This window comes from Kogia breviceps, chromosome 15 (genome assembly GCF_026419965.1).
Source record: "Kogia breviceps isolate mKogBre1 chromosome 15, mKogBre1 haplotype 1, whole genome shotgun sequence".
NCBI classification, from domain to species: Eukaryota; Metazoa; Chordata; class Mammalia; order Artiodactyla; family Physeteridae; genus Kogia; species Kogia breviceps.
Genome location: NC_081324.1, coordinates 15,793,233 through 15,805,780, shown reverse-complemented (window position 1 = coordinate 15,805,780; position 12,548 = coordinate 15,793,233). Strand labels below are relative to the sequence as shown.

General features: G+C 42.1%; 1 protein-coding gene across 22 annotated transcripts in view; it reads left to right on the top strand.

Moving 5' to 3' along the window:
* The window catches only part of NEDD4L (NEDD4 like E3 ubiquitin protein ligase), a 345,052-nt gene that overhangs the window by 271,958 nt on the left and 60,546 nt on the right, over positions 1-12,548 (top strand). For 10 of the 22 annotated variants that reach the window (XM_059040433.2, XM_067015211.1, XM_067015216.1 and 7 more), the window contains 4 exons: positions 2,656-2,788; positions 3,946-4,122; positions 6,362-6,436; positions 8,073-8,132. In XM_059040433.2, coding sequence (XP_058896416.1) covers positions 2,656-2,788; positions 3,946-4,122; positions 6,362-6,436; positions 8,073-8,132 — 445 coding nt within the window. The remainder of the gene's footprint in view (positions 1-2,655; positions 2,789-3,945; positions 4,123-6,361; positions 6,437-8,072; positions 8,133-12,548) is intronic. The other 12 variants (XM_059040434.2, XM_067015218.1, XM_067015219.1 and 9 more) reach the window with 2 other exon arrangements.

Sequence of the window (12,548 nt, the reverse complement as noted above, 5' to 3'; positions counted from 1 at the left end):
CATCTCCCATCTTAGCAGTAATTTAATCATATCTTAATGACTCCAGTCATCATTAGTCACTGATGTGTATATGAATGCAAATGATCAGACACACTGATCTTAATTGGTACTGAATTTGATAAACTTATGGGTTTTCTTCTCTTTATTAATTTGTATATTTCCTGTGAAAGTCAAATGAAGAATATATATGTGAAATTAATGACTGAAGAAAATTGAAATAGCCACTTCTTAAATTTTTTCCCTGCCCCCAATAAAATCATGTTTCTGTTTTAATTTGCCAGCTCAGACATATTTTTTTTGTTTGTTTTATTTTTGTTTGTTTGTTTGTTTTGTTTGTTTTTTTGTTTTTTTGCGGTACGCGGGCCTCTCACTGTTGTGGCCTCTCCCGCTGCGGAGCACAGGCTCCGGACGCGCAGGCTCAGCGGCCGTGGCTCACGGGCCCAGCCGCTCCGCGGCATGTGGGATCTTCCCGGACCGGGGCACGAACCCGCGTCCCCTGCATCGGCAGGCGGACTCTCAACCACTGCGCCACCAGGGAAGCCCCTCAGACATATTTTTAAATGTTCATCTTCCCATTAGTGACCATTTAAACTTCCTGTCAGTTTCAACAGCCCCCCCTCCTTCAGCTGCTTAATTAAGGGCAAAAGGCCTCCCTTGCATGGACATTTTCATTTTATCACTAAAGGCCATAAAAAAGCCCAGGGTTGGAATTTCAGAATCAGAGATATCTTTCTTCTTTATGCTACTTAGTTGTTTCTGGTTCACACTGATTACTAATTATTCAAGCGTGTTGGATAAGGAGGAGTAGCATAATTGATTTTAAATGCCCCCTTTAAAAAATAAGTCCTTCCAGAATAATGGAATTTTTATATACTTCTGAGAGATAGAAAATGCTAACATAGCAATATTAAAGCCTTATTCTTTTCAACCTCTCCGAAATCCCTGTAACAATTCAAGTGTGTGTTATAACACGGAACACACATTTGATATTGACTAAGTGACACCTGACACATTTCAAGTGAAGATTTAAAATTTTGATGAAACTTTTATATATACAATATTTTTAAGTAAGGCCAGTCATTCATTATAAAGTGAAATTGAATTGAATGTCCTATGAAAATCGCGGCAGCAGTATAAAATCACAAAGACAATATTATATTTTCTAACATATCCAAGAGTGTTATTTTTTATCATCCTGTTTTGGTGGTTTCAGAAATTGTGTTAGTATTCTTGTGTGTCCCTTGATTTTCATTAGTTTCTCTATGGCCTTATGCGATTTTTTTCTGAGGAGTCCTCTGCTTAATGTACTATTTTTAGTCCAGTGACAGTTTAATACAACTATAAAATATGCAAAATGTATATTTCTGTTAGGTTTTTAAAAATTGTATATTGGGCAGTAAAACTTCATTCAGATCTTAATAACAAGAGTTTTTATTTTAATGTGGATTAAAGAAAGGTAACCTTCACACTGTCCCTTTACCAGTAAAGCTAAAAAATGTAAAGATTTTTGGTGGAAATATTCAGACTCTCTTGGAAACTGGCGTTAAAGAGTCACCTGTTTATTTGCAAACAGTGCTGCTTATTGCAGACTGTTCACTGTTACAGGGGCCCAGCATGTTCTTTGGGGGGAATATAGGAAAATAGTATAAGTTAGCTTGAGATTCATTAGAATGTTTTAAAACCTATGTTTTAGGAAGAGTCTATAATGAGGGTCCTTGATTAATACTGGATTCATTTAGTCTAAAATAATGTTTTCAAATATTTTGAAATATTAATTTGCAACATCATTTTTTAACTGAATATGGTGTCTTATTGAAAGAGTCTGTAAGGGTTTTCTCTGAAAAGCATTTTGACATTTAAACTTCTACTGTAAAAGCCTCCAAGTAGTATTTCTCCCAAAGGAGAATTGCCTGTAATTTAGTGCAAAAGTTTTCAAGATTGACTCAATGCTTTTCACATCCTGAATTAAGAGAGTTACATGACGCGCCCCCAGAAAAAGACTATGAAGTTGCAGCGTTCCTCAAATCCCAGTTGATTGGGGAGGTTATCGCCTGATGTTTGTGAATTTTAAAAAGGAGTTTAATGGGGAGAAATGCAGCGTCATCCTTCTGTCAAAATGAGATCCTCAGAGGCCGAGAAAGTTCACGTTGGGTCAGGAGCACTTCCCTCCAGACCCCGGCTTTGAGTTTATACTATTTGTACTCATTGGTTAATTGTTGGTGACCAAAAGTTGCGGCCCTGTCTCTGCTGGACTCCTAGAGAAGGGTCACCACGGACTGGCCGTGAGTGTGAGCTTACCTGTCACCTCTCCTTCAAGAAGGCCTCACTTGTCACTGGGGCACATGGATGGAGGACTTTGATTTCTCTTCTTTCTTAAACACTAAAGTACATGCTGCAGTATATGCCTGAAAGAGTCTCAAAAATATTGGGACAGATGCATTTAAAGCCTATTTCAATGAGAGGGACCTGGGAGGATGCTTTAGCCAAGAGATGGTGGCAGATTCTCCCGCTGAACGGCCAGCTGAGTGTTGGCGTTGCGCGTGAGAGCGCCGACACTGTATGAGGTGTCAGGCCCTCGGTGGGTGTTGGCTGGTGTTGAAGGGCCAGGTGTCAGTACCGGTTCTCCTGACTCCCACCCTCACCCCGCGCTCCCAGGGATGTGTCCTCCGAGTCCGACAGCAACATCCGGCAGATCAACCAGGAGGCAGCGCATCGGCGCTTCCGCTCACGCAGACACATCAGCGAGGAGCTGGAGCTGGAGCCCGGCGAGGGCGGAGACGGCCCTGAGGTAGGACTTCCCGCTCCGCGGGCACACTCCCTGCAGCTCCTCCTTGCCACGTTCTCCAGGTTGATCCTACGTCGTAATTTCTTGTCTCAGTAAATCCATGTAAAAAGGAAGGCTCATGGTCTCGTAGCTGAGTGATGACCGATCGGGCTATGTATTAACTTAGAAAGTGCTCACAAAAGCCATCTTTGATGAGTACACATAGTTTACATTACTACGAAAGGGAATGACGTTATTTTTAGCGTGGAAATCTTAAGATGTTTCCACTTTATCCTTCATTTTTCCCCAGAGTCTAAGCATCTCTTGTTAAATGGCAACTTGGTTATCATCTTTGAGCAGTTGAAGTAGACCTGTAACTTGTTTGGGTACCAAATACAAGTTTTTACGGAGTAGTTTTGACATAGTGAAAGAGATTTGTTACCAAGAACATAGAAATTTGGGTGAATAGACATGTTCATAAGTTTACCCTTAAATGCTTATGGTAAATTACTGGGGAAGGACGTATATAAATTGAACAGCAAATTAGCAAGGCAGCAAAGCATAACTTCCATGCTGCCTTAACAACTCTGTTTACTTATTAGAAATCCATCCTTTTAAAACATTGCATTAGGAAGTTCATTCACAAAATGTTCCAGTGATCAAAATTAGAAAAGCCACATGAATGATGCTATAATAAATTCACTAAAAGTTACCTCATACCGGGGCTTACTTACAGCGTATATAGCATCTCTGCTGTTTGCATTGTGAATCCTCAATGGTTAGAGGAAAAGAAAATTCCCGAAAATCGTAAACCACTTCCTGAGAATATTTTTTTTAACCTATGCAGGTAGTTCCAAGTGCTAGAAGCAAAGCACTGCTCAGAGAGACACTATTACAAAGGGGCTAAGAGCACAGCCCCTGGGACGAGGCTTCCTTGGCTCAAGTCCTGACCCCACCACTTCCTAGCTCTGTTACCTTGAGCAAATTATTCCCTCTGCTTCAGTGTCCGCATCTGTTAATCAGGGTAGCAGTCTTTATTTCCTTATGGATCCTGAGAATGTTGTGTGCCTCCTGAGTGCTCAGCAAATGTGAATGACAGTCATCATACGGGTTATTCCTGGGGCGGGGAATGAGAGGGTCCCTCGTCCTAGCAGTTACCACAGCGTCTTGTTTCTTGGTAGCCTTGGGAGACCATTTCGGAGGAAGTGAGCGTCAGTGGAGACTCCCTCAGCCTGGTGCTGCCTCCACCACCAGCCTCGCCCGTGTCTCGGACCAGCCCCCAGGAGCTGTCTGAGGAACTGAACAGACGGCTTCAGATCACTCCAGACTCCAGTGGGGAGCAGTTTGGTTCTCTGATTGTAAGTGATAGTCTTGTCTTCTAGCTCCCAGATAACTCTCACATTTTCCAAAGTTCCTCTTTCCCCAGGAGAAGCAGGACTGTACCAAACTTAGCCCAAGCAGGTGAAAATCTTTCTTGATTCATAAAAAAAAAAAACTCAAATCTATGACTTGTGTTTTATCAGTTTTAACCTTGTAGAATTTCTTTTCCCAGCCAAAGGTTCATAAAGAGTACCTTTGTCGTAAAGGTGGTGTTCGCACCGGGACCTGGGAGACGTTGGGTCTCCAGGTTCATCCTCTTACGTCATACTCTGTGTGCTATATCATTCTCGTTTCACAGATGAAGACGTGATTTTAAGTGACCCATCCAAGACAAGGTTAGAACAGGAGATAGAAGACATCTCCCAAGTCCCAGAGTACCAATCCTTGAGAAAGGTTGTGAACTTGTGACACTGTCCCCAGGGTAGCATTTGAACTTGGGTTCTTAACCTTCGGGGAAATTCATTGTGGATGCTTCCGGTGGGGCTAAGCCCCAATGAGAAGCAACAGAATCAGCCACGAAGTCCTGTGTATGACAACACAAAGCTTTGCAGAAAAAGCCCACAGACAATTCCTGCTCATGCGTAAAATTGAGAAGCAATGCAGTCTCCGTGTCTCTCGAGAAACTGAACCTACAGATGTACTGTAGTAAATGACGGCTGCCGGAAATGGCATCCTAGAAAGATAGTCATCATTACAGCCATATCAAATGTCAGTGAATAGGAGGGCTGCATAAAATGTATAAGCCAGTAAGTACTCACAAAACTGTTACTCCTTCAGATATGTGTTTTTGTTTTAAAAGACACCATTGGCCCGTATCATGAGTTGCACTGATTACTCAGTTAATGTGCTTTTGTATTAAAATTCTATGAATGTCCTTCAGAAAGAGAAATATCACTGAGATGAAAATTTAGTACTAAAGAGGCAGGAAAAAAAAGAGTTTGCATATATGGGATATTTGAATTGATAAAACTGTTGCTGTGGAAACAACATAAGCAAGGAAGCCATATATTTAAAACTTTACAAAAGGAAGTAAGTACTGCCAGAAGCATAGCAGTGGTATACCTTTAGTCTACCAAGTGAAAAGCCATCATTTTAGGCAGCACTGATATTAAGCTATCATCTCTTATTATTTTTATAAGGAGCTTCTGCATTAATTATTCTAGGTTCATAAAATATCTTTAAGATCCAAGTGCAAGTGTCGGAATTATTTTAAGTTCCTGTTGAGTCTGGTTCAGCTATTAAATAACAGTGCCTAGGAAAGAGAGGAGTAGGGGAGTAGGGGGTCCTTCTCCAGTTTTGCTTGTCAAGGTCACTCTGTATTCAAGGACAACAGCATGAACTTTTACTATAGGATGAATCCTTCATGCTAACTGTTGTGAAAAGACTTGAAAAGCTTCCCATTTACTGCCGCAGAGCCTGTCTTTGACCTTACCCCATTTTCCTGATTGCAAAATATTAAAAGTGAGGAAATGCTACAGATTTGTCCCATGTACAAACCTGTTGCTAATTAGACCCCTGCCTTGTGTGTGTGTGACCTGCTGCTGATCTGTGGTCTTTTTTTTTTTTTTTAACCATGTTGATTAATACAAGCAAGTGAGAGGAACATATTATACATTACACTCTATAGATTTTTTTTTTTTTTTTTTAGTTTAACCGCACCTATATTCCTTCATTCCTGTTCTGTACAAGTTCTGAACTCCATTCAGAAGCTGAAGGTTTAAATACCTAACCCTTCAGAAGTGGCCGAATACTATATTTGAGTTCCCCTGGAAATAGAATCCAACTGATTCTTTGTCATTGGTCACAGTAGTCAATAAATGTTTAATAACTGTATGTCTGTATCTCTTCCTCTATTCGTGTTCCACTAGAATTTACCCAGAGGTTGCGTCTCAAAGCAGAATGCAGGACTTCTGGCTTCCTTTTTCCATTATTAGAGCAGCACTCGAATGTTATCTATGGAGTCCCCTTTCCTGTTTTGGCCTCTTACTTTTAATGTTATTTCTATCCCATCTGCTTAAGACACTTGAAAATGACAGTGGAAGATACTTGACTCCTTAAAAGATTACTCTCATTACCCCGAAAAGATGGTGTTTCCTTTAATTACCTTCTAATATTAAAGGGCAGCGACTAGGCTTGAGTGATATATTTTTTAAACCAGTGAAACTCGTTTCTCAGAATATGTGTCCCTGATGCTCCGCGTCCTTTCCTCCCCTTCAGCAGAGAGAGCCTTCCTCGAGGTTGAGGTCCTGCAGTGTCACCGACGCAGTCGCAGAGCAGGCTCATCTGCCACCGGTAACCCATGCTCATTTCCAGCCATCAACTGGCTCTTCGGGCTTTTATTTAAAATCATCTGGGCTACTGAGGAAGAGTTTTTCCTGTGCAAATCCATTTACCGTATATGTAAGACATTAAAATGTCCTAGCAAATTGCCCAAGGAGAGTGAATTTCCAATACGAAGAGTTGCCATTGTCACCAAAGTCCCTGAAATGCTAAAAACGCCATTGTTTTGACTTTCCATCCAAATTAATACCAATTCTGATGTGCTTACTTGACCTAAACATTAACAGTTCCTTTTTAAAAAACTTCATTTGGTCCCTGAAGCTTTGTTTGAGTGACCTGTATCTCAAGGACATAGGAAGAACTCTTCTGGGTGGGCAGCAAGGAGTCCTTTCCATCCATTACTAATGGCCTAAACTCTTAACCCACAAAGCCTCTGTACCTTCTCTTTAAAGGCAGCTCTACTGACTCAAGAGTTGGCTATAATTTGTTCCCACTTTCCCACAGTTTTCATAACTAGCAGGAAATATAGAAGTGTAAAGGGTATTTAATAATATAGGACATAAATAAAAATGAATATTCTGATGGGAAAGCAGACCAGAACTGCTTTGGGAGATGTTTAATAAACACATTAAGTTTTATGTAAATTTGTTTCTTGTTTTGGAGGAGAAAATATTATGTGGTTTCGGCATGCTTAACTTGATGTTTGACCTTGACCAATTTTTTTTATTACAACAAATCCTTGATCATTGGTAGCGCTTGTTTATTGCATATGAAATTGTGTGCAATGAAATGATCATTGTTTATTGCATATAAAAGTGAAGAAGGGAAAGAAAGATTGCACGTAACAGTTTTTGCAATCATGGTGTCTTCCCTACTGTGTACATTTTTGCTCAACTTCAAAGGACCTTTTTTGCCTAGGCTTTTTAGGTCTTTTATGTTTACAGAATGAACTGATGAGTACATTAGTCAACTGAGTAATCAACATAATAGATGCAGTTGTGGCATACATGGAAAGGGCTGGTAGGTCAGAAGCTTGACAAGAGCATCCTTTCTGGGATGCAGTAGAGGCCTCCCCCAAAGCAGAACAGTCAGCTGTGATGGACTAGTGGGATACTCTTCAGATGATTCTGTGATTTTCCTTGACGAATTAATGGTGCTTTCTCTCCTTTTCAAAAATCAATGTCAGTTTTATTGGCCAAAAGAGCTCACTTCCCTGAAAACTGATGATTCTTCCCTCTTTCCTTGTGTTCTGTGAAGCTGTGAACTCACTGATCACCAGTGGCCTCTGACTTGAATTTCTGAGTTTGACAGATTTGAGAATCTGCTAATTATGTAACAGTGGGGGCACAATAGCGGTGCTTTCCATTTTTTTTTTTTCATAAGACATCTCACGTTGTTGAGGTTGTCAGTTCATCGTTTACCCAGACCAGGGCTGCAACCTGAGCCTTCTCTGGATGGGAGGGTGATCGTGTTCCTCTTTTCCTTCTGGTCATCAGTGGTTGCTCAACTTTATTTGGACCGGGTGGATCGCAGAGATTTTGATTCATGTCACCTGCCTTACTGGCTGCACCAGCACTGATTCCTGATTCAATAAGCAATGGGTGGTCTCCCGAAATGCATTTCACTGATGTAAATTATCATTTAACAGCCCAGTGCCCCAGCTGGGAGAGCACGTTCATCAACCGTCACGGGTGGTGAGGCGCCAACGGTAATGATACCCTCGTTCAGACATTAATGGCAAAACTGTGGGTTGGTTTTAATATTTGGGGTAGTGGTGAATATACACTTTTTTCTTCTTTTTTTGATAAGAGCAGCTTCTTGTGTGCCACAGAGCTGCATGCTTCTTATTTTAAACCTCTCACTTTCACATTGTTCGAAGGTACTGGGTAAAACGAATTGATTTTTAGTCCCATATCGTTTTATGAGGAATACTGTCAACCTTTGTTTAAAGTGCATTTTAATCTGAACATTTAGAGTCTATTTCTGCCTTTTAGTTGTTTGTACTCCTGGTAAGCTTTTCCCATGTGTTTAGAAGACTTGGGTAAAATATTTTGGTTGGAGGAGAATCAAGGAAGCCACAGGAATTGCATGCAATTATACATGTGAATTTTCAGTTATACATTTCCTGTACCACGTTTCAAAGGCTGGGTTAGATTTTTTTGTATCACAGGCATGAACCAGTGACCTTTCTCTGCTACCAGGGGCCCCTACTCACAGGTTCACAGGTATGAAGAAGTGTTCATATAATTTAGGAGGAGAGAGGAAAGAGTATAATTAAGAAATTGAAAAGATCTAGAAAAATGGTGTTTTTAAACCAAGTATCTGTTATTCTTATTACTCATTATTTTAAGTAATTTCTGCTCTTCATGTTTGTGGGTAACTTGGATGACTGTGTACTTTAGTTGCCTGTTTTCTCCTTGATCCCTAAAGACAGGCTAGTTTATAGTTTTATGCTTGGAGCTGCTATAGCTATTTGAAGAATTTTCCTTACTGTTTTAACTTTGTATGTTTGTTGTAACTGCTTATTACTCGAGAACACCTTTAAATACATATACGATTGCTGGTTTCCTGCAGTATGTTGATTTAAAGGAACAGTTTGGTTATATTGTTAGAATTCACTGCTCAGCATTGTACGCTGGAAAATCGAAGTGGCAGTTCTCAAAGATCAGCCCAGTTTAAGGTATTGAGCCGCAGGGAAGGACATGTGTTGGGTGGGCCAGGCTCAGCCTCCAGTAGACTTCAAGAAAGTTCAAATGAACTAGTATATTTCCTATTGTGCGTGAGTAATTTCCATGGGAGTAGAGCTGTGAGGCGGACAAGATCACTTCATGAAATGATTTTAATAGAGTGCAGGGCTGATGGGCATCTGCTATCATTTTTGCATTTTGTTGGCCTTGGAACCTGTTGTGGGTGTTGGAGTGTTGCGATAGCTGATGATATTAAATGACAGGGTAAACTGGATTATGATCGTCCTGGGTTCCATGGTCAAAATCACCTGGCAGGACAAAGTGACCCATGTGCATGAGCTCCCCCGTGGCCCTGCCACTGTGCTTTTCTTCTTGCCTGTGCTCTCCCCCTCCCCCAGCAATGAATTAAAAATAGGAATTTGGTTTTGTTTTCCATTTTCAAAGACTGGGTAGCCATATTTCCTAAATGTTTTATCTACTCTCATGCTTTCTACGTACCTGGTCATCTCTCACCTGCAATAAGCAAGCTTACCTTATGGCTGCATTAGAAGTTATCACGTCTGTTTCTTTGGCACCCTCACCATCCCTCGTGACGGATAGCCTTTACTTTTGCTTTTCCAGTTCCATCTCCTACCATGTGTTTTCCCCTCTTTTGCACCCTTTCCCCGTCAGCCGCAACACTGAAGGGTGCTGTGTCGTCCGGGAGCTGCCCTGGGACCCCTCATCCCCCTTCTTCCTCCGTGCTCTCATCAATGTACACGTGGACGCATGCGTGCACACATACGCGTGCACGCACACACGCACGCAAGTGGGGTCTCGTATACGTATTAGTTATCAACTTGATATGATTCACCTGTGGTCATTTTTCCGGGACATATTAATTATTACATAGGAGTCAGTGATGTCAGTGCACCGCAGTTTATGCTCTTCCCACATCGATGAACATTCAGCCTCCACCCCCTGGGCACTGCTCGCCATGTGGCTTTATTAACCATCCTGGCGTCTCTCTCTTTCCTTGGTGGTGCTTTCATTTCTGTAGTATAATGAACAAGCCCTGATTCTCATCTGCGGAGCCACAGCCCTTGATGTAAGACAAATAAATACGCACTGGTGCCACTTTCCAGCTGGCTAAGCGTGAGCCCTCTCTGTGAGAGAAAATGAGAGGCGTGGCACAGTTTGGCGGGTTTTGCTATATATACCCCTAATAATACACTGAGGCAAGAGCGTGGCAGGGTTTGAGTGAACCTTGGAGGATCTGTGACAGCGCCAAACGTTTATCATCTTTAAAAGCATTTTGAAACTTTTACAGCTCCAATGTAATTGAGTTCTTCATTTTAATGAAATAAATGGAGCCACCATGAAGCTGCAGTTAAATGGCTCCTTGGCTTTGTGAAACTAGAATACAGATGAAAAGCTGTGAAGCATTCAATTAAGCCGGCTGGCCGTTTTCTAACTTGTCTCCTGATTAATTCACATGCTCTTGAGGTGGTAAGGAATGCATGTGTGCAGAAGCGCATGCCCTGCACACACACCGCAGGAGAAGGCCGACGTTGGCTCCAGGGCTGCGCCCCTGCCATGATCTGTTCGTAGAAGCTGAGCCCCACCCTCTCCCCAGCCGTGGGAGGTGGTGATTTGAGTCACAGATGGAATCATCAGCACAGGTGGTTCTTCATGGTCATTTGGAAAGAACCCTGTGAAGAACCATTTTAATAACACCATCTTGCGTAAATGGATCTAGATCGTAGGTTGCCAGTTCAATTCTTAATAGAAGGTAGAAGGAACATTTGAATCAGATTCAGTGTTCTCTACAACACTCCTAGTTTTCCATAAACTGATTAGCCCTATTAACTGTGGATCTATGAAAGTAAACTGGTTGCTGGAATAGTCTGCTGGGACTCAGTCCTGAGATTATCCGTGACACATCCCCGTTATTTTAGTTTATTAGCCTCCTTGTAAATATCCTTTCCAGGGATACTATAACTGTAAAAGTATCCTTAAGGTTTCCAAAATGGAGTTTTCTGAGGGCACATCTAATTGCCTCTCCGCAAAAAAATAATTCAATGGGGAGGCCGAAAAGCAGCATTTAGTATTTAGTATTCCATTCAACCAAAACATTTTTGGTCCTCATATAAACAAACAGTATGTCAAGGCTTGATAGCATGTACTTGGCCAAAAATACTAATCGACTTAGGTTACAGAGTCCATTAGGTCATCAGAATCCATTGCTGTAGTGCCTAGATAAAAGTAGCCTGGAAATAACTCCTTTGTGTTGGTGTCACAGCGAGAGGAGGAGGGTGGAAAGAGCTTTCAGCTGTAGACACATTCATCTGTCTTTAATACTCATGGAAGAATCAGGTCTGCATGTTGATGTTCCTTCCACTCTTGTATCCCTACACCTAGATCCAGGACTCTACATACTCAGAGTCTTGGAATTGCCATTATGGGGCCTTGGGGACTTTATCTGGAAGAATGTCAAGGGAATAGTTGCTGCAGTTTTAGCAGAAAGTTGTCTTTCAGATAAGTACACTTGCCCTGCTGGGTAAATGTGTTTCAGAAATAACCATTAAGGCAGCTGCTTCCTGGTCTGTTTTTCTCTGGAATGTGCTCTTTGAGCTCATGAAGTAGGATATTAAGCCTCGTTGCCTGCAGTCCCCAAATTACGGGGCTGCATCCCTGATCTTGCTTTTCAGTTCAAGGTCTTACAGTGGACTGGGGGACCCTCTTTGCCAAGGTACATTGTTGGTAGAGAACACGAAAGGTGGGATAAGCACGGGAAAGATTGGGCTAAGGGGTTGACATCTTCAGCCTAATCAAGAAAACTGCACCAGGCAAAGTGTTTGGAGTTTCAGAAGATACTAATTAGGGAAGATGGTACCCCAACAGAAGTGGTTTCCTTTTGTAACCTCACGTAAGAGATCAGTCCTGATGTTTGGTCTCTTGTTCCTTTTACACTTTCCTAAGAGCCTTGGTAGTCGTGGTTGGCTTCTTGTTCCTACCCCTTTCCTTAGAGTAGCAGCCCTTTCCCAGCTACAGATCTCATGCGCCGCACCCAGACGTCCAGGACGTCCTGGATGGCACTGGCCTCAAACAAACATCCCCTTGCCTCCGTCAGTCTTTGAGACACCCTGCTTTCCAGCAGCTCTCCACCCCGCCTGCATTTCTCAGACTGCTTCTTACAAGCAGAAGTGTTGCAGGAAGCCTTTTGCAATCTACTTTGAACTGTCCAACCATAGTCACTCTGTACTGCACATGTCTCTAAGCCCAGAAGCTACCTGTGCTCCATACACCCTTTAAGGAGACAAACTCCGTATGGGAGGACGGGGTGGGGTGAAATACAGCCTCAGTTATCATGCTTCTTTGGAATTCTGGCCTCAGATTGCCAGGTGGCGTCCCGGGCGGGGGCAGTTGAGATGTTCTGGTCAGTCACTAGAGTGTGA